At 42.6% G+C, this 22,702-nt stretch overlaps 2 protein-coding genes across 2 annotated transcripts in view; one reads left to right on the top strand and one right to left on the bottom strand.

The window, feature by feature from the left end:
- Positions 1-4,109, top strand: part of ostc (oligosaccharyltransferase complex subunit) — a gene marked incomplete at its 5' end in the record, with an annotated part of 5,579 nt that extends 1,470 nt beyond the window's left edge. Inside the window, 3 exon segments of the mRNA XM_032510948.1 lie at positions 1,867-1,960; positions 2,052-2,249; positions 3,755-4,109. Of these exon segments, the coding sequence (XP_032366839.1) occupies positions 1,867-1,960; positions 2,052-2,249; positions 3,755-3,773 (311 nt within the window). The 3' untranslated portion in view covers positions 3,774-4,109.
- A 4,326-nt stretch (positions 4,110-8,435) lies between these two features.
- etnppl (ethanolamine-phosphate phospho-lyase) overlaps positions 8,436-22,702 on the bottom strand; it is a 16,410-nt gene continuing 2,143 nt past the window's right edge. The window contains exons 2-13 of the mRNA XM_032510947.1: positions 21,530-21,648; positions 20,167-20,326; positions 18,738-18,812; positions 18,452-18,542; positions 16,359-16,475; positions 13,540-13,622; positions 13,179-13,404; positions 12,065-12,219; positions 11,572-11,661; positions 9,569-9,699; positions 9,335-9,405; positions 8,436-9,120 (exon numbers count right to left, since the gene is read on the bottom strand). Of these exons, the coding sequence (XP_032366838.1) occupies positions 9,019-9,120; positions 9,335-9,405; positions 9,569-9,699; positions 11,572-11,661; positions 12,065-12,219; positions 13,179-13,404; positions 13,540-13,622; positions 16,359-16,475; positions 18,452-18,542; positions 18,738-18,812; positions 20,167-20,326; positions 21,530-21,648 (1,420 nt within the window). The 3' untranslated portion in view covers positions 8,436-9,018. The remainder of the gene's footprint in view (positions 9,121-9,334; positions 9,406-9,568; positions 9,700-11,571; positions 11,662-12,064; positions 12,220-13,178; positions 13,405-13,539; positions 13,623-16,358; positions 16,476-18,451; positions 18,543-18,737; positions 18,813-20,166; positions 20,327-21,529; positions 21,649-22,702) is intronic.

Below are 22,702 nucleotides of genomic sequence, written 5' to 3'. Positions count from 1 at the left end.
TGCAGGTTGCACTTAGTGCAGTAGTGTGGGGTCCAAAAGTCTCATCTAGTTGCACATTATTGATTTACGTATTCATATTATACATATTATTCATATTATACATATTCAAATATTTGTTCTTTTTTACTTTATTCACATTCTTATTTAATGTGAATTGTAAGTATGTATATTTTTCCCACTATTTCATTTATATTTATGTTCTGTGCTTTGTGACTGATTTTGCTGCTGCAACACCGAAATTTCCCATTTTTCTTGGATCAATAAACATCTATCTATCTATCTATCTATCTCCATATCTATCTCCATATCTATCTATCTACTCCATACTATCTCATATATCTCCATATCTACTCCATCTATCTCCATATCTATCTATCTATCTCTCCATTATCATCTCCCATATCTATTCCATATCTATCATCTCCTTCTATCTATCCTCCCTCTATCTATCTCTATCTATCTATCTCCCTATTATCTATCTATCTCTATCTACTATCTCATATCTATATCTATCTCATATCTATCTCCATCTATCTCCCCATATCTATCTCCATATCTATCTATCTATCTATCTATCTATCTCCATATCTATCTATCTATCATACTATCTCCATATCTATCTATCTATCTATCTCCTATCTTATCTCCATATCTATCACTCTATCTATCTCCATCTACTCTATATCTATCTCCATATCTATCTCCTATCTATCTATCTATCTATCTCCCATATCTATCTATCATCTATCTATCTCCATATCTATCTATCTACTATCCCATATCTATCTCCTATCTATCTATCATACTATCTCCATATCTATCTCCATACTCTCTCCATATCTATCTCATATCTATCTATCTATCTATCTATCTATCTATCTATCTCCATCTCTATCTATCTCCTAATCTATCTCTCATATCTACATCTATCTCATATCTATCTCCTATCTCTCTATCTCCATCTACTCCTATCTATCTATCTATCTATCTCCTCTATCTATCCCTCTATCTAATCTCCATATCTACTACTATCTATCTCCATACTATCTCCATATCTATCATCATCTTCAGACTATCTATCTATCTACTACTCCATATCTATCTACTACTTCATCCATATCTATCTCCATATCTACTATCATCTCCATATCTATCTCCATATCTATCCATATCTCTATCTATCTATCTATCTATCTCCATTCTATCTCCATATCGATCTCCCATATCTATCTCCATACTATCTATCTATCCTATCCTATCAGCTATCTATCTCCATATCTTATCTCTATATCTATCTCCATATCTATCTCCATACTATCTATCTATCTCCATATCTATCTCCATATCTATCTCATATCTATCTATCTATCTATCTATCTCCTATCTATCTATCCCTATCTATCTACTCCATATCTATCTATCTATCTATCTATCTATCTACTATCTATCTATCTACTTCTATCTATCTATCTATCTATCCCTATCTATATCTATCTCCATATCTATCTATCTCCATATCTATCTATCTCCATATCTATCTATCGATCTATCTATCTATCTATCTATCTATCTATCTATCTCTCTCCATATCTATGCTATCACTATCTAGCTATCTATCTATCTATCTATCCTCTCTCTCTCTCCGCTCTCTCCTCTCTCCTCTCTCTCCTCTCTCTCTCTCTCTCTCTCCTCATCTCTCTCTCTCTCTCTCTCTCTCTCTCTCTCTCTTCTCTCCCCCCACCCCCCCCCCCCCCCCCAGTGTGACGTGTTAAAAAGTGTCATTGCCTGTGTTAGATGAGTTCTGTTCGGCATCGACGCTGCCCTGACTTTTCACGTTGTTACTATGTTCTGATTTTTACATTCCAGGTATCATCTATGATGTTATTGTGGAGCCCCCCAGTGTAGGCTCGATGACTGATGAGCATGGACACCAGCGGCCAGTGGCCTTCTTGGCATACAGGTGGGTCCCTCCAAACGTCATATGTGACGCCACACAAAATACTGCACAGCTAATGTAAACAAATGGTTTTTTTTTTGTTTTTTTTTCCCAGAGTAAATGGGCAGTACATCATGGAGGGACTGGCTTCCAGCTTCCTCTTCACAATGGGGGGCCTTGGCTTCATAATCCTGGACCGCTCCAATGCACCAAACATTCCCAAACTCAACCGCTTCCTGTTGCTCTTCATCGGGTTTGTCAGCGTTCTGCTCAGCTTCTTCATGGCCAGGGTGTTCATGCGCATGAAGCTGCCGTAAGTCTGAGCTCGTTTCTCATGGACAAACATTCTGTCTGTCTTACAAAGTCAGATGGACTCAAAGTGCTCATATCATGCCCATTGTCAGGTTCATAATTGTATTTAGAGGTTATATCAGAATAGGTTTAAATGGCTTCATTTTCAAAAAACATTTTTGTTGTACTGCACATTGCTGCAGCTCCTCTTTTCACCCTGTGTGTTGAGCTTGACGTCTCACTTCTGTTCCATCTTTGTTGGGTAGTACATGTGCAGCACCTAGTAAGGACTACTAGCCAGTCAGAAGCAGAGTATGAGGTCCTGACAGTACCTAGGTAAGGACTACTAGCCAGTCAGGCAGAGTATGAGGTCCTGACAGTACCTAGGTAAGGACTACTAGCCGTCAAGAAGCAAGTATGAGGGTCCTGACAGTACCTGGTAAGACTACTAGCCAGTCAGGAGCAGAGTATATGGGCCTGACAGTACCTAGGTAAGACTACTAGCCAGTCAGAAGCAGAGTATGAGGGGCCCTGACAGTAGCTAGGTAAGGACTGCTAGCCATAGGAGCAGAGTATGAGGTCCTGACAGTACCTAGGTAAGGACTACTACCATCAAAGCAGTATGAGTCCTCGCAGTACCTAGGTAAGGACTACTACCAGTCAGAAGCAGAGTATGAGGCGTGCCCTGACAGTAGCTAGGTAGGACTGCTAGCCATCAGGAGCAGAGTATGAGGTCCTGACAGTACCTAGGTAAGGACTACTAGCCAGTCCAGAAGCAGAGTTGGTCCTGACAGTACCTAGGTAAGGACTACTAGCCAGTCAGGAGCAGAGTATGAGGTCCTGACAGTACCTAGGTAAGTACTAGCCAGTCAGAAGCGAGTATGAGGTCCTGACAGTACCTAGGTAAGGACTACTAGCCGTCAACCAGAGATGAGGGCCCTGACAGTACCTAGGTAGGACTACTAGCCAGTCATGAGCAGAGTATGAGGGCCCTGACAGTACCTAGGTAAGGACTACAGCCAGTCAGGAGCAAGTATGAGGGCCCTGACAGTACCTAGGTAAGACTACTAGCCATCAGGAGCAGAGATGAGGCCTGACAGTACCTAGGTAAGGACACAGCCAGTCAGAGCAGAGTGTGAGGCCCTGACGTACCTAGTTAAGACTCCTAGCCGTCGGAGCAGAGTGTGAGGGCCCTGACATAACGTGTATTATAACCATATCGTGTGTACAATGTGATGCACGTTCGTCCTGAAGTAAGGCTGGACTACAGTAGAGCTGTTTGGAGAAGGTTGTGAACATTGTTTTCTGTTGGAGATGGTATGTCCCTTTGGGGGGGGGGGGGGGGGGGGCTTTGGCTTTTTTCACTATGTAAACCTACAACGTGGACAAAAGATATATTTAATACTATAAAGGAAAGGGAAAAGCATCATATGAGCACTTTAATGTTTAACGATGTCTGTAATTCTACTACTCTGAACTGACATTTGTTGCTTCAGTGTGTTACAAATTAATATTTTGTCTTTTCAGAGGATACCTCATGGGCTAATAACAGCAAGAGAACACTCTAATGGCTTGGATGGAGAGGACAGCAAATGCACGGGGGCCCAACTCAAATTTTGGATAAATGCAATAATCAACAACCATCAAGGACTGAAAGCACCGACCTCGCTCAAAAAGTCCCTGGCTCTGTCTCCTGGGTGTTCAGTGACTTCCTTTCCTCCTCCTTCTCTATAAGTTTCCATACAAAGTGATGCAGCACATCACTATCAGGCACATGACACATCTATTTCATGTTCTCTTGATACAACTACAATACCCAGGGACCCCTCGGTACAGCGCATCAGTTGCAAAAACGGAAATTTAATTTGAGTTTTTACCAAAAGAAGCTACAAGTACCAAGAAGCAGGGGGAAATTTCCCAAGCTCCTGGAGGAAAAAAGTACAGAAAGTTACTGAACACTGTTGGTATGGAGCCACTGGTTTGGAATCAGGATCAGGACTAGAACTGGGTGAATCAGTTAAGGGGGGGGGGGGGGGGGTCCTTAAAAGTTGTTAAATTTTACGTATGTAAAACCAAATCATTGACACAGCTTTGGACTTGTTGCATTTTTGTACAAGGGTGTGGAATAAATCTTCTTTTCAGAGCTCCTTGCAGTCGTCATATGTATATACTGCTGTCAGTTATTTTCTACATCTATAGATCTAGAAGAGCCACACATATAGATAGATAGACACACACACACACACACACATACTGTGTATATGTGTGTAATTTCCAGAAGGTGGCGTCCTAGGTCTCCTGTTTCCATTGTACTGCAGTGTAAAACAGCACTGGTTAATCTGACCCTCAATCCTGAATCTTGACTCAGATCCTGAGTCTTGACACTAATATGATTTCATAGCTAACCATACCAGTCCTGGTTATCCATCCAGAGTCCAGTTATTGGGTACTGTCTTGACCCAGCTCGTGAGGGGAGGGTAAAGGAAGCAACAAAAACCACATGTTTTATCATGGTTATTGCTTCTTATGCCCGAGGTTTTAGGGTTAAAATTTGACATTAGAAATACATTACTGGCGGTTTCTAGTCTGCAATGATTTGACCTAAAATCAAAACCCACCCTGTCTGCATAGCTGTTACTGTTGGTTCAGCAGTGTGTGTGTAGTACACCCCATTACACACAGGGTGAGACGCCGAGTACGCTGAAAACACCATCTGTTGACCGTAGGTAATTGGTTGGGGTTTTCGAGTCCTTGTCCTGCTGAAACACCCATGACCTCTGACGCAGACCCAGCTTTCTGACACTAGGCCCTGCATTATGGGCCAAAATCTTTTGATGGTCTCCAGAGTTCATGATTCCTTGCACACAGTCAATGCCCCCAGTGCCAGAGGCAGCAAAACCTCCTTGAACCTCCACCATGTTTGACTGTAGGTACTGGGTTCTTTTCTTTGTACGTGTACATGACGTGCTTTGCCAAAAAGCTCTACCTTCGTCTCATCGGTCCACAAAGAAGGATTGAGACTTGCTTGCTTACTTACTCAGTTGCATTTTTTGCAAACTGCAGTCTGGCTTTTTTCTGCCACTGTGTCAGAAGGGGGGGTTCTCCTCGGTCTCCTGCCACAGCACTTCGTCTCATTCAGATGTCGACGTATGGTTCGAGCTGACCCTGGTGCACCCCGAGTCCGCAGGACAGTCTGCGTTTGCGTGGAAATTGCTGACAGACATAGTAGTCGTAAGTCGCTTTGGATAAAAGCGTCAGTGAAATTATGTAATGTAACATGTAATATTTTAGTTCAGACTAACAGCTGGTTTGATTTGGATTGAGGGAGGATTTTATGGAAAGTACCCCATGCCAATCTGGTGTATACTTATGCCCCCTGTATTTTAACATAGGGGGGTGAATACTTATGCCCCTGTCTTTTAACATAGGGGGGTGATACTATGCCCCTGGGTAAACATAGGGGGGTGAATATTTTTTTTTTTATCTTATGCCCTGCTATTTTAACATAGGGGGGTGTATATTTATGCCCCCTGTTTTTTAACATAGGGGGGGTTATACTTAGCCCTGATTTTAACATAGGGGGGGAATACTTATGCCCCTGTATTTTACATAGGGGGGTGTATATTAGCCCCCGTATTTTACATAGGGGGGTGTATACTTATGCCCCCTGTATTTTAACATAGGGGGGTGTGATACTTAGCCCCTGTATTTTAACATAGGGGGGTGTATACTTATGCCCCTGTATTTAACATAGGGGGGTGTATACATATGCCCCTGTATTTTAACATAGGGGGGTGTATACTTTATTGCCCCTGTATTTTAACATAGGGGGGTGTATATATGCCCCTGTATTTAAAAGGGGGGGATACTTATGCCCCCTGTTTTTAACATAGGGGTGTATACTTATGCCCCGTATTTTAACATAGGGGGGAGTATACTTATGCCCCTGTATTTTAACATAGGGGGTGTATACTTAGCCCCTGTTTTAACATGGGGGTGATACTTATGCCCCTGTATTTAACATAGGGGGTGTATACTTAGTCCCTGTATTTTTAACATAGGGGGGTGTATACATATGCCCCTGTATTTTAACATAGGGGGGTGTATACATATGCCCCTGTATTTAACATAGGGGGGTGTATACTTATGCCCTGTATTTAACAGGGGGTGTTACTTATGTCCCTGTATTTTAACATAGGGGTGAATACTTATGTCCCTGTATTTTAACATAGGGGGGTGTATACTTATGTCTGTATTTTAACATAGGGGGTGATACTTATCCCTGTATTTTAACATAGGGGGGTGTATTATGTCCCTGTATTTTAACATAGGGGGGTGTATACTTATGTCCCTGTATTTAACATAGGGGGGTGATACTATGTCCCTGTATTTTACATAGGGGGTGTATACATGTCCCTGTATTTTTAACATAGGGGGGTGTATACATATGCCCCTGTATTTTAACAGAGGGGGTGTATACATATGCCCCTGTATTTTACAAGGGGGGTATACATGCCCCGTATTTAACAGGGGGGTGTATACTTATACCCCTGTTTACCATAGGGGGTGGACTTAGCCCTGTATTTAACATAGGGGGGTTGTTATATTATGCCCCGTATTTTAACATAGGGGGTGTAACTTATGCCCCTGTATTTTAACATAGGGGGTGTATACTTATGCCCCTGTATTTTACATAGGGGGTGTATACTTATGCCCCTGTATTTTAACATAGGGGGTGTAACTTATGTCCCTGTATTTAACATAGGGGGTTATACATATGCCCCTGTATTTAACAAGGGGGGTGTATACTATGCCCCTGTATTTTACCATAGGGGGGTGTATACTATATGCCCCTGTATTTTAACATAGGGGGGTGTAACTTATTGCCCCTGTATTTTAACATAGGGGGGTGTATACTTATGGCCCCGTATTTTACATAGGGGTGTATACTTATGTCCCTGTATTTTAACATAGGGGGGTGTATACTTAGCCCTGTATTTTAACTAGGGGGTGTATACTTATGCCCCCTGGATTAACATAGGGGGGTGTATACATATGCCCCCTTTTAAGGAAGATACGTTATTCATTTACAAAGAAAATTAGTGTCCTTTAGAGGTTGGATTTTTCCTCTTTTTTTTTTAATTAGACAAAAGATGCTTTTTAACACTTCCTTTTAGTCAACTCGAGCATGGGATCCTGAACTTCTGAGTAGCACTGTAAACTCGAGAGCAAGACTCATTACGTTTGAGGAGGCCACCCCACTGATGAAGACCAAACATAATCAAATAAAATAAAAATAAAAGACATTCAGAAGGAAACCCCCGAGCTTATAATGATGTGAAACGGAGCATACCTGTGCAGTCAGGGGACATGACGGTCACAGCTGTAGTTCCCCGAGTCCAAATACTGTACATTGAACGCTACACAGATGCATAAATATGGCAGAAACAGAGTAAATCATTCCCAATGCTATCAGGAAGGAAAATTCAATAGATCTATATATTAGATGTAATAAAAGTTGAGGACTCCCATGACCACCTGGAAAGCAGTGATAAAGTGCTGAACCTTCAACCCTGAGTCACATCAGTGAAGTTATTAATATTAATAATAATGCCCTTGGTATACTACCACTCATTACTTAAAGCTATGCCAAAGCAAAAAAAAGTCCCACTTTACTTTTACTTTTTATTTTATAAAGGACAACACACATTAGCATTTCTGTAACTCATTACTAAACGAGACATCGTCCCGCTGTCTATTGACTTGCCGTCTGTCTGCTTATCTCCACGTTACGGAGAGGGACCTGGGACTTTAGTCAACTCTACACCTCCAGGGACATCACTCACTAAAGGAGGAGCCTCTCTTTGACGCCAACACGCAACCAAGAAGTGTTTGGGAATCGTATCCCGTCTGTGTTAAGACAGGGAACATTGGTAAATAATTGCAGACTTGTCAAACAGTGTCCATGTTTGTTTGAGGCCGAGTGGAACCAGATATCCTGGTTCTCACTTTCCTGTCCTGCATATTCAATCCAACCCTCATAGAAAGCTCAGTTTTACCCATTGATCAACAAAGTATTTTATTTAATACAGATTGATCACCACAACATTAGTCTATAAAAGGTATTTCATACCTGTACATAGAGTAATTATATTAACCAGCGAACGCTGCATTTTAATGCACAAGTCACCATTAAGACATCATTACATGTTTTAATAAAACCCCTTTGGGTTTAGTAACATTAAAATTCCCTGAAATTGTGATAAAGTGAATGTTGACAAAAATTAAAATAAAGAGTATACAAGTTGTGTAGCTCACACAATAAGGGGATAAAACCACAATATACATGTTATGATGAACAAGTGGCGGGATTCCTAAGCTTAACATTAAAAAATTCCTGAGAAGACTCAAATCTCAAATAAAACTGTATATTATTGGGATTATTAAATAATTACAAAAAACATTTTTCATTAGATTACATCCAAAGGCACCTAATACTTTAGATTTATATAGCGCTTTTCAAAGTCCTCAAAAGATGCGTGACATACTGTAGGATACATATGAGCAGTAATCATTTTAATAATGACAATGAAGTAGAGAATGCGAGATTTAAAGTGGTTGCCCCAGTGTTTTGATGACATTAAGTGTGCCAGTTGATGGCAATACTGCTGGCTTTGCAACAAAGTGCCCCTCCTCGGAGATAATGAAGATGACCTTACCTCTACATTTTACATTGTTTGATCCCAGTTAAAAGATAAAATCCCGTCGCGGCTCGGCCTCTGGGGCCAGCGTTATGTCTTGAGGCGTTTGGGTCGTTGAGGGACTCCTTGACTGCTCCCTCTGCGGCGTGCTAACCCGCTGTGATACGCCTGTCCATGGTCATCAGTTGGCAGCTGGAGATAAAAACCATGAAGAGATGTAGTTGAGGTTGGAAATCAATGAGGTTGGAAATTCAAGACAATTTTGACATGTTGCGGTTGTCTGTTCCAAACACTAGTTAGTTAGGATTTTAAGTAGTTCACAGCTTTGGTGAAACTATCCAGGGTTTATTTCATTTTCTCAGATGCTTTGGAGAGGATCATATTTAGGAAGCGGAGTCACACCTACCTTTCTTTTACTACTCTCATCCTCAACACTCAGTGCGTGGTGCGACGTCAGGCCCAGTGCTTCCTCCAGCTCTGGAAACAGACACAACAACCCACACGACGGAGACCGTGTTCAGTGCTAGCAGGCAACCAACGCACACCTTGATCCTTTAAGTAATGCACAGAGCAGAGAGAAGACGCTGTGTTCCAGCACCGCCATCCCAGTCCAGACAGGGCTGGGGGAAACGTGACGTACCTGTGAGAATGTGGTCCATTTTCTCCACCACCAGGTCAGCGTCCTCCACAGTGAAGCACATGGGCGGCTTGAATTTGAGCACGTTGCGATGCGGTCCGTCGGCACTGAGAAGGATGCGCTGTTCCTTCAGCCTGGGAGAAAACAGTCATTATTCTCCACCCTGGATCAATTTACACATTTACACTTAGTGGTTAGGTCATTTAAAATGCCGCTTTCCCGGCAAACATTCTGACTACTCGTAGCAGGAAAAGCACACGTGGAACTTATAGTACTCATAGTACCTGCTCTGCTTCATGCAACATGGCTAACTGTGTACTGGATATTTACGTTGTCCCCATGTTGTCCCCATGTTGCCCTCATGTTGTCCCCATGTTGCCCTCATTTGCCCATCATGTCTCGTCCCATTGTTACCCTCATGTGGTCCCATTTAGTCCCATGTTGTTCCCCATGTTGTCGCCCTCATGTTTGCCCCATGTTGTCCTCATGTTGTTCTCATGTTGTCCTCATGTTGTCCTCATGTTGTCCTCAGTTTTTGTCCTCATGTTGTCTCATGTTGTCCCATGTTGTCCTCATTTGTCCTCATGTTGTCCTCATGTTGTCCCTTGTTGTCCTCATGTTGCCTCTTGTTGTCCTCATGTTGCCCTCATGTTGCCCTCATGTTTTCTCCATGTTGTCCTCATGTTGTCCTCATGTTGTCCTCTTGTTGTCCTTCATGTTGTCTCGTGTTGTCCTCATGTTGCCCTCATGTTGCCCTCATGTTGTTCTCATGTTGCCCTCATGTTGTCCCCATGTCATCCTCATGTTGTCCTCATGTTGTCCCCATGTTGTCCCCATGTTGTCCTATATCAATGTTCTTTTTAATTCCCCAAAATAACATGATTGATTCCAACGCTCTTTGCCAAGTACAAATCTCTACTTTCATTAATTTTGGGACATCTTTTTCAATTTTATAGCATCTGAAAAAAAAATTGAAGTGTTGTTGAAATAGTGTTGAGTAAAAGTTGACATATTCCAGTCTGTGATTATCCACCAACATCCATTCCTTTAATTTTAGTCTCAATAATTCCTAATTTCTGCTTTTCTAACTCAAAAATAACTTTAAAACTGAAGTTAATAAGTTAGTGTTATGTAGTGTTGAAAACGTCAAAAAAGGGACAACCATTGAAAACAAAGCATCAAAAGTGTTGAAAAAAGGGACAAAAACGTAAGAAAGGGTTAAAAACATCGATAAAAAAGCATCCCATCAAAATTGAAAATCAAGACTTTTGTTGAGGACAACAAAAGGGTTAATGGATGCGGCCTAATTAATGTTTTTAATTACACCTGTGCTTTTCCTGCTGAGCCAAAATGTGTGCTGCTAAAAAGGCCTATTGCAGTAAAAGTGTAATATCGGTCGTTTGAGGTGATATTGAACCATGAGCAAATGTCAGGGTTCCTCATATTATGATGAAATTGTTTTATATAACAATTCTGTTATTCTTTTCGCAAATGACTCCAGTCATGCACTATGGAGGCTGTGATTTTATTTTGACAGTCCATGACACTGTTAATAAACACCCCTTTCAACCATAAAGAACAGGAAGTAGTGATTGTCAAGTTAAATATGTATGAACTCTGTTTGATGTCTTAACTTTAATAACAAACGGCATTATAATGCAGCAGTTGGATTTGTAAAGCTGAACATGAAACCCTCTACATAAATGAGATATGACTAGACAAGGACAATGAACAACGTATAATATCATACATATTATATATTCAACTTTATTATCCCACCAAAAATTGATAAGGCTTGTCGTGATATGAGAAACGGGTTCTTCACGGTTCACCAAAGCGGTCATTACACTGGAGGAAGTTGGTGTTTGGGGTATAAAACACGACTGAGTTCTCCGAGCAGAGAGAGAGTATGCTGCAGAGCAGCCGCTTTACTTTAAATGTGGTGTACGATTTCTTTCATTATCAATATGACATCAAACACTTGTTTCTCACACTTGTCTACTTACCTATATATGACTTCTTGGGCCTCTGCTGTAGCAGGCGTGAGCTTCAGCCGGTCCTTCACCAGCTCCAACCCAACAAAGAGACCGCGACCCCTGCAATGTGACGCCATTTGGGTTTCATCATCTCTGACCATCTCAGCCTACTTCTCAGAAATGCTACAAGTGATTTGACCACATGTTCTGGATAATTGAGCCCTTTAAGTTATGATGTACTGCTTTTCATAATATGTGTCAGTGGCAGTTGGTTGGATCATAATGGCAGCTGTTACCCTAGGTAAACATGTGACAGACCGACCACAGTGGTTAACAGACAATCACTGACACCAATGCGTCACTGCAAGAACATCTGATGCCAGAATGATGTTTCATTGTGCAGTCACTGCATTACATGTGGGTCCAGGGGTGATAGAAACATCACACACATATGGTGGTATTACCTGTGTCAGATACAATCAGCTGTTGTCACACACTGTCACTGCGTGCTGCGGCTGCCTACCTGATGTCACCCACCAGCGGATGTTTCTCCTTCTGCTTTTCCAGCAGACCGGTCAGGTAGCGGCCCACGCGCAGGGCATTGCCCTGGAGATCTTCTTTCACAATCACGTCTAGGACGGCCATGCCGATGGCGCACGACACTGGGTTGCCGCCAAACTGAGAAATTTAAAACACACACAGACGACAGATTACACCAAGGTCACCATCACACCACTGAGGAAATCAGCTGGTTGGGGAAATCTGTATACTGAGGACAGAGCCGTGAGTCAGCATCCTTCTGTTCAAATAACTGCTCCAGCTCATTCAACTCAACTGTTTTCAGTATGTGAATAGAAAATATTAACTAACTAAACTGAGAAAACTCCTTCATTTGTTTTAATATCCAAACTATTCTCTTTTCACTGGAAATAAGTGTGAAAAGAAAAGCTGGCTAAGATGGAATGAATTACACTTTCCCCAGTTGTGTCCAGATGCTCGGCAAAATAGACAAGATAGATCTTAATCCATACACTTCTACTGCTACTATTACATACTAATTCAAAAATGATACACTATAATATTATATATACTGTATAATACACAGTAAATATTCAAAAATGTTTGCAGAATGATGGTACACAAAAGAAAATGGACGTTTTGTTATATTATTTGCACAATTCCTCATTATTCTACGTCAATAAGTTTCCCAAACTTAGGGTCGGGACCCAAAATGGGTCGCAGACCTGTTTTATTGGGTCGACAATTGGCGGTAAAATGCATCTCAATCTGCTACACTGGTCTGTTCAGCTCAGACGCTGTGGGGGGGGGGGGGGGGGGGGGTTTCTCTTCTCTCTCTCGCTCTCTCCTTATCCTAGTCGGGGGTAAGAAAATGAGTTGAGAAAGGGGTGAGACACAGAAAGGAGAATAGAGACCGTTTCTGTTTTCTGTTTACTTTTATAGTATAATAAATATACTTCATATACATTTCAATTCATGGTTTGTTCCGTCTTTCGTCCACAGTTTAAAGATGTAGATGTTACAATGATTCGTGGTGTATTTTTGTAAATTTGGGTCCCGGGGAGACACCAGATTTCTCTTTTGGGTCTTGAGCTGAAAAGGTTCTACGTAGTGCTTACTGTGTTGAAATACTCCATTCCAGAGGACATGAAGGCCTCGGCCACCTCTTTGGTCGTGACCACACATGACATGGGGTGGCCGTTGCCGATGGGCTTTCCCATGGTGACGATGTCGGGCACGAAGTCCTCTCCCTGGAGCTGGAAGGCCCAGAAGTGAGTGCCAACACGGCCAAAGCCCACTTGGACTTCATCGGCGATGAAAAGGCCCCCCGCCTGGCGGACATGTCTGTGGAGGGACAGAAAGGTCCATGGGTGCAGAGATGAACTCAAGCTAGTTATTCATTCACTAGGAAAACAAGTTTAAAGAAACACTTTCAAGAGTATGAGCATGAACCGATCTCTGCTTTAGCTTGGTACGTACTGTGCCACTTGTTGGAAGTAGCCCTGGGGGGGGATGACCTGCCCGCCGCAACTCTGCAATGACTCAGCAATAAAAGCAGCAATCTGCACAGGAGATGAAGCATAAAGTAGACCGATTTAAAGCCGAGCTGATAAACCGGGAAAGAGTTCTGATCTCCCTTTCACTTTTCAGCTGGCAGAGTAGGGCCAGAAAGGAGTGTTACCGGGTAGGCTACGAAGTCCAAAGAAATCGCCAGCGTATTCACTTGAAAGAAGTACACGGTTGAGTAGTTTATGAGATCAGTAGGATACAACATATAATCACATTCATGTATCTCTCCAGTCATTGTTGGTTTTCCTGTAGATGCATATCGGCACAAACGTACAGTACATGAGAAGCTGTATTATTTCTACAATCCCTCGGACTTACAGATGTCCCGCGTTCTGGCTACGGAGTGGTTTTGCCACTGTTTGTTGGGGTGGTTAAATGGTTTTATGTTTTTAAACTATATTATTGTTATTGATTGTTACTGTTGACTGGTGCTGGGAGAGTGCAATAGGGCATACTGTATTTCATTGCTGTGGTACTTGTACTAAAGTGCATATGACAATAAATGTTTGAACTTGAACTTGAACTTTTGTTCCGTTCCCCGCCGTGCGTCATACACTGGGGGCAGATTTCGTTGGTTTGGGGATTTTTCTTGGATATTTGTGTCTGCCATTAAAGCTTCAGTAGGTAACTTTTGTAAAAATGTATTTTTTACATATTTGTTAAAACTGTCACTATGTCCTGACAGCAGAACATGAGACAGATAATCTGTGAAAAAATCAAGCTCCTGCGCTCCTCCCTGTGCTCCTGCTGCCACTTGCAGAAATACACCGCTCCCGGTCAGAAAAGCCAATCAGAGCGAGGAGGACTGTCTTAGCATTGTCATCACTCTCGTGTACGCGCTGCTCATACCCCTCCCCGCACAGCGCGTACCGCCGTTCGAGCTCAAGATTGCTAGTGCACTGCAGCTGTGCTATCCGCGGAGAAAACAACTTTTCAGGAAACTGCAATTTCTCGAGTGACACCTGCTCGGAAAACAAAAGACGGGCTAACAGAAGAAGACCGATGACGAAAAGCGAGCTAAAAAGAAAAAAAATTAAACCGAGCCTGAAAAAAAACGAGGGTCAACATCGAAGCGGCTTTTCAAAGGTGGAGGGAGCTACGCTACTGGAAGGATTCAAACACGGATTCTGAGCTAGCGTTAGCCACATTTCTGCTTGACATGTAAGTATCCCTGCTGGATTTGTTTCATTTTTTAAGAACTACACACTAAGATATCGATGGTTACAGTACACTTTCAGTACACTGGTGATAGCGCAACTCTCAGTTTACTCCGTAGCTTGTGGCACGGCAGAAATGTTGTGCAGCGGTGAAGATTAACTTTACCTGCTAATCCTTCCACCCTCAGTATAAGTTATATTTCGATGCCTACATTTAGCAAGCCAAAAGGTGTTTTTGGTCGATCACAATAAATGTAGATATGGTTAAACTACTTTAATTGTGCGCTGCCTGTCAACGTTTGGCAAGGCAGACTTCACTTGATTATTTAAACATGTTTTACTTTCCCCTCAGGGTGTAATTTGTAAATCAATGTCTGACACAAATTCTTTGTGGCTCCTTCAACAGGCAGCATGGCCCCGGACACAGAGGCACGGTGAAGGAACGTCTTTCAGCCAAATCAAAATGTTCAGTATTTCCTTGTGCAGGAGTACTTTGCAAAAAAAGCTGATTTATTTACCCATATTCTAATAAAACCTAACATATTTCTAAGATGTTATTATTCCTTGGCTCATTGAGCTTCCTCAGTCATTCATCATTCCTATGAAAGTTTACGGTTTTAAATTGACCAAAAGGTAATTCAGTAATGTACTGTGTAACGTGCTACTTTTGTTCTCACAAATGAGCGATACATGAAAAATCATTTTAAACCCTTATTGAAAAAAATTTACACAATATAATAAATTTATATAAGCAAATTGTAAATAAGATACCCTCCTCAGATAAATCCCCTGTATTGTCCATGAGGAGTGGAAAGCATCGGTGGCCCTGCTTACTAGCTGCGCGTTCACGGCAGGCCCCGCTGTGGGGGAGGGGAGCTGTGGCGCAGCAGAGAGCAAGGGGGAGGGACCTGTAAGGTGTGCTTGTCAAATTTTTAGGCTAAGTCCACGTTTTCTCAGAACTCCCTACTGCAGCTTTAAAGTAAGTAGTCTACATGATCAAGTGGTTTCTTCCACTTAGTCCAGTTATGAATGTGGGTGTTTTTTTAAGTGAGTGTTTTAGTTGTTAAAATAGTAGAGTGATGTTATATACGATCAGGGATCTGCATGGATGGACCGGAGGCACTTCCTGTCCAGCCTGTGTTTTGCACGTGGCTTCCTCAAAATCAGACCTAGCGCATACTTTTAGCGGAGAGACACTTCTGGGACAAGCATGCGTGGAATCACGAGCATTGCCTTGAGTACAGTACAGATGCACCAGGTGGAATTCATGGGTCAGAGTCCCTTACACATTTCTTGTGGTCTGGGATCTGACCCTAAAAGCCAGAGTGCTTGGCCTGAATCTGGGAATCGTGAGAAAAGGAAAGAAAAAGGCAAAGGTGGAAGGGGACTGAGATATTGCATATGTCTTTTTTTGTAATACAGGGCCATTTCCTTAAAAGAGAAGAGTTATTCTTTAAAGACAAAACAAAATGTGTAATCATATGTTAGACATTTTTGAGGTTATTTCTGCAGCATGAGGTCAACCTCACTTTGAGCTCCTAGTAACACAACGAGATCAAACACAACCTGTACCTTGCCTCCTTGGTTAGTGACACTCTGGATCATGTCTTTGACTTCATCTGCATATGCCGTGGCCGGGTCCGGGTGCTCCCCTCTGTATTTGCCTCGGTAAACATCTGGGCTGGGAGCCTGTGTGTGGGGGGGGGGGGCGAGATGTTGAGACGTTGAGACGTTGAGTTGTACTAAATCATATATGATGTATCATCAAATCTATAGTGTATATCACATTAACAAAAACAGAGAGTGTAACACTAGAGCTGGTACCCCAAACTACCCCAAGGAACAGAGCAGAATGCACAGAAGCCCAACGCAGTAAGGACTCTGGACTCTCATGAGTTTAGCTGGTCTGCTCACAGATATCCTGGATTTTGGTCCATAGTATAAATCCTACAATACCAGTAATGCAACTTAATAGAAGAAGAGAAAGAAGAAGAAGGCCTTTATTTATCCAGCTAGGGGAAATTCACAAGAGTATTATACATATATACCAACATACATTGCATGTTTTATTATACCTGTCGTATTGGATAAATGCTCTCATCTTACAAACTCCCTAACCCCTGTTATGTTAGTTAGTTAGTTGAACACAGCATATCAACATAAAATATAGATTACATATAGATATTGCGGAAATTTCATTTGCTTACAATTCAAATGAGGAGCTGGTAAAGCAGCACAAGAATCCCACTATGATGCTAATGTCGGGTGCTCCACCCGGGCCAACCGGTTGGTCCAGGCCCTCATTAGGGAGAGATTCAGGGTCAGCTGGGTCATTTAAATCACTAATGTGTGCTTCACACTTCTAACTAAAAGAAATAAAGCCAGCAGTGGTTTTTACACTGTAGGATTGGGCTATCTGCCTTTCCTCTGTCTGTCCTCTGATAGTATGAGAATACTAGACTAGTTAGTACTACACTGTAATTCCTCTGTCTGTCCTCTGATAGTATTGGGGAAATACTGACTATGTTAGAGTTATTCTACACTGAATCCTCTGCTGTCCTCTGATAGTATGGAATACTAGCTAGTACTACAATGTAATCCTCTGTCGTCCTCTGAAGTATGAGAATACTAGCTAGTACTACAATGTTACCCTCTGTCTGTTTTGATAGTATGGGACTAGATAGTTAGTACTACATGTTATTCCTCTGTCTGTCCTCTGATAGTATGGAACTACTAGCTTAGTACTACAAGTAATTCCTCTGTCTGTCCTCTGTAGTATGGGAATACTAGCTAGTACTACAATGTAATTCCTCTGTCTGTCCTCTGATAGTATGGAATAGCTTGTACTATACATGTAATTCCTCTGTCTGTCTCTGATAGTATGGGAATACTAGCTAGTACTACAATGTAATTCCTCTGTCTGTCCTCTGATAGTATGGGAATACTAGCTAGTACTACACAATGTAATTCCTCTGTCTGTCCTCTGATAGTATGGGACTACAGTAGTAATACAATGTAATTCCTCTTGTCTGCCTTGATAGTATGAGAATACTAGCTAGTACTACAATGTAATTCCTCTGTCTGTCCTCTGATAGTATGAGAGTACTAGTTAGTACTACAGTGTAATTCCTCTGTCTGTCCTCTGATAGTATGGGAATACTAGCTAGTACTACAATGTAATTCCTCTGTCTGTCCTCTGATAGTATGGGAATACTAGCTAGTACTACAATGTAATTCCTCTGTCTGTCCTCTGATAGTATGGGAATACTAGCTAGTACTACAATGTAATTCCTCTGTCTGTCCTCTGATAGTATGGGAATACTAGCTAGTACTACAATGTAATTCCTCTGTCTGTCCTCTGATAGTATGGGAATACTAGCTAGTACTACAATGTAATTCCTCTGTCTGTCCTCTGGGATTAAAGTGGTTTTAGGGGGAAGTTACAACACTTGGCTCTGACACCAGCAGTTAATACTCTCCCCTTTAAAAGCCATTTGGTTGCTCCTCGCCATGCTGAAATTGTCAAAAACTCCTTCTATTTTATTCTTCTGTCCCCCACAAACACAGAGTGTAGACTCAGCAGCCTGCCACAGCTCAGCGGTGCCCGGTGAGTCATGGGCTTTTCATAGTGTGCAGGCAGGCGGACGGGGAGAAAAAGCACTCACCACATGGACATATTGATTCTGCTCAGCATCGGAGTGGTGGAACTTATACGGGCTGATGTCAATGAGCGACGAGACGTGGCCGTGATACGCGCTGCACACAAAGCAAACAATGCCAAGTCATTCAGTTCAATATCACGCCGAGTTTGCAAAACATGGATATGTGAAGCTATTTTTACCATATGGAAATACACCATCATACACAAATACACTGAATTAAAGGACATTCACCACTCATTATCGTCTATATGCTCTCATTTTGCTCTCATTCTTGAACAGTAACACTTACTTGTCCAACGTGATGATGTCTTTGTGGCCTGTGTACTGCCATGCCAGACGCAGGGCCAGGTCGTTGGCTTCAGAACTGTTCAAGGGGGCAAGGGTTACTTTGAGTTACTCAGTCTCCACAAAATACACAGGTGAAGCCATGGATGTCACTAGCACGTCAGTCGCAGTCTGATGTTTTCCTTCCCCCTATGAGGGCATATGAGGCGACACCTATTTATTTATACTGGTAATTGGGTGTAAAGCTTAATAGGGATTGGAGATCTTGAGAAGATATTGAATGTATTTCAACACTGACACCTAGTTTGCTTTGTTCCATAGTTCATACAGTATAGAGACTACTACATAGTAGTAGATTAGTTAGTACTACAATACCAGTTTTGCAAGTTGAACATGTACATGTACAACATTTGTTACTACTCTGAACAGCCAGTAGTAGGGAAGGCTTTCCATTAAGTTTTAGGAACGCGGCTGTGGGATTTTTCTCCCATTCAACCTCAGGAACATTTGGGAGGTTTTTTAGTTCATTTCTTAACCCCTTGTGTTGTCTTCCTGTCAACCAGGAAAAAAAGTTCTCGCTTTTTCTGGCTTTTTTGTCACTTTTTTTAATGTTGTGGGTGCTTGTTTCGATGTTTTCCCCCCAAGTTATTTGATATTTCTAAATAGCTTATTTCATAAGGCAATTTTCTTTTATGAAAAAACTGAAAATGGGTTAAATTTGACCCTGTCGCATGTCCTTGAGGTGGAATAAAAATAGTATACTGTATATTTTCCTGTGTATTTTGTCTTCAGTGTGCAATCTAATTGCACCTAAGTGCACTTTTGTACTGTTGCACATGCCAGTTAGAAAACCCGTGCAGTGATAACTTCACATCTGTTGTGTCTGTTTTATAACTTTAACCAATTTCTGTTCTACCGATAAATACTCAGTGTGGTATTGAGTTGCTTATTATCTACAACATTATTATCCATGACCAGATAATTCCTGTCCACTCAGCAGAACGTCAGCATGGGGTGTAAATAAGTAACCACGCCGGACTGATCCACTTTGATAACTAGGGGTGTTAGGACGCCTGTGTCCAGGCTGACACATGCATATTATAATGTGTGGAACTACTGATACTCCCAAGGAATGTTCACCTGAAACGTCCTCAATCAACTAAAATATTATACTTGAAAATCCAGACAACCAACAAGGAGAAAGTGATCAATTTATTGCATAACTTTATTGCTCTTATTGGGGATAGTCTATCAGGTTAAGCAATTAAAGTAGAAATCTATCTTGAGTGTCATCTGTCAATTAACCACCCGTGAGTCTCTCTTCACCCGCAAGGTGCCTTCAGCCAAACCTGATCCACTACCAAAAAAAAACTCTTATCTCCCAAGCTCTCTTTGACATGTATGATTTGAGGCGTTAGGACATGCGAACATACCCAGAATTAACGAAGTAGCACACGGACAGCTTGGCGGGCAGCGTGGCCTGCAGCCTCTGGGCGTACAGCACGAGGTTGTCGTGCAAGAATCGCGAGTTGGTGTTGAGCAGTCCCATCTGCTGAGCTCCCGCCTTCACCACATCTGGGTGACAATGGCCCACTGAGACAGGGAGGAAAAGACGGACACACGTGGAGCTCACGTTCGGGATAAAAACACGCGTCAGGCGGTAATTTGAGGTCAAAACATAGCGAGACAACAGATACTGAAAGCACATAATTGGAGGCCATATGCTGAAATTAAAGAGGGGTGGATGTGGTGGTGCAGCTTTAGTCTGTCCCGATTATATACACATTACATGACAATAATGTAGAGCAAGTTCTTGTGTCCTCAAATAGACGACAACACATCTGGTTGGACTGCATATTGTCTCCTGACACAAAAACAACTCTATGTGTTATGTTCTGCAGATTTAGTTTGAAGTGATGACATAAAAGTGATATGCAAAATAGTGGTGGAATGTAACTTAGTACAATAACTCACGTGCTGTATTTAAGTACTTGTACTTTCCTTGAGTCTTTTCTTTCTCACTACTTCCACTCTACTACACGTCAAAGAGAAATATTGCACTTTGTACTGCACTATATTCATAAGAGCTTTAGTTACTAGTAGAGCTGGGCCATATATGGATATTATATCAATATCGTGACATGAGACTAGATATCGTGTTAGATTTTGGATATTGTAATATCCTAATATGGCGTAAGTGGTGTCTTTTCCTGATTTTAAAAGCTGCATTACAATAAAGGGATGTGATTTTCTGATCTTACCAGACTGTTATGGAACTGTTCTATTATTTGCCTTTACCCACTTAGTCATTATATCCACATTACTGATGATTATTCATCAAAAGTCTCATTGTGTAAATATTCAGTGAAAGCACCGGTAGTCAAGACTACAATATCGTTGCCGTATCAATATCGAGGTATTTGGTCAAAAATATCGTGATATTAGATTTTCTCTACAGTCTATCGCCCAGCTCTTGTTACTAGTCCCTTTACAAATTAAGATTGTTGTACACAACGCTTTATTATACGTTTTATTATAAATATATATAGAATATACAGGCCTCCAATTTTCAGAACACTAAACTGTTTAAATATGAGGATTTCTCTGTAATGAGTACTTTTACTTTTAATACTTTCTCCATAGGATATTTACACACTTTTACTTACGTGACATTTCCAACGCAGGAGAGTATTGTTTTTGTGGTATTAGTACTTTTACTTAAGTAAAGGATCTGAATACTTCTTCCACCACTGCTAAAAAGGAATGTAATGTACATATGTGTGTGTGTGTGTTTACCATGAGCCACGTTGTTGATGCAGTCCAGGTAGCGCTGTCCCTTTTCATCGTACATGTACTGGCCTTTGGCTTGGACAATCTTGATAGGGTCATGGCTGAAGAAAATCTTGCAAGATGGCCTGCAGAGGAGGGAATATTAATATTTCCATACGCCCAACCTCGGGTAACATGTTGTGTTTTCTACAGTGGGAAATATGAATCCAAAGAATCAGCAAAAATGTAACCAACAGCAAAGCAAACCCCCCAAAAAACCCCTGTAATATTAATGGGATCCACACAGAGGATTCCAATGGCATTCAGATTTTAGAATGACATACATCAAGTAATTCATAAACACAATTCAGTTACGAAATAGGTAGCTGGATATCTGGTTAATGTCTGTTTAGATAGATAGATAGATAGATAGTCAAGCTCGCTCGCTGAGAGCTAGAGAGATGAGACTCTAGACTGGGGAAGTAGGCGCTCGCTCGATCGATCGCTCGCCTCTCTCGCGCGCTAGCTCGCTAGCTCGCTCGCTCGCTCGCTAGCCGATCCCTCGTAGCTGCGCTTAAGCTCGCTCCTCCTCGCTCGATAGCTACGCTCGCTCGCTCGCTCTCTGCTCGCTGGCGCGCTCGCTCGCTCGCTCGCTAGCGCTCGCTCGCTCTCTCGCTCGCTCGCTGCTCGCCTTCTCGCGCTCGCCTCGCTCGCTCGCTCGCTCGCTCCCTCTCTAGATCTCTCCTCTCTGCGCTCGCTCGCCAGCGCTCGCGCTCTCGCGTCGCTCCGCGCTGCGCGCTCGCTTTCTCGACGCTCGCGCGCTCGCTGGCTCCTCTCCCTCGCTCGTCTCTCGCTCGCTCCCCGCGACTCTCGCGTCGCGCTCGCGAGCCTCGCTGGCTCGCGCGCTCTCCCTAGCGCGCCCGACGAGCGATCGCTCCCTCGCGCCGCGCGCGCGCGCTGGGCGCTCGCGCTGCTCGTCTCGCTCTCTCGCTCGCTCCCTCGCTCGTCCGCTCGCTCTCATCGCTCGCCCGCGCTCGCCCGCTCTCGCCTCTCGCTCGCTCGCTCGCTCGCTCCTCGCTACGCGCTCGCGCCTGGCGCGCGCGCGCCGCTCCTCGCTCGCTCGCTCCCCTCTTCGCTTCTAGCTCGCTAGCTCGCCGCGCTCCTCGCTCGCTCTCTCGCGCTCGCGCGCTCGCTCGCTCG

This window comes from Etheostoma spectabile, unplaced genomic scaffold (genome assembly GCF_008692095.1).
Source record: "Etheostoma spectabile isolate EspeVRDwgs_2016 unplaced genomic scaffold, UIUC_Espe_1.0 scaffold302, whole genome shotgun sequence".
Classification (NCBI taxonomy): domain Eukaryota; kingdom Metazoa; phylum Chordata; class Actinopteri; order Perciformes; family Percidae; genus Etheostoma; species Etheostoma spectabile.
The sequence above is the reverse complement of the archived record's forward strand: the minus strand, read 5'-3'. Positions and strand labels throughout refer to the sequence as shown.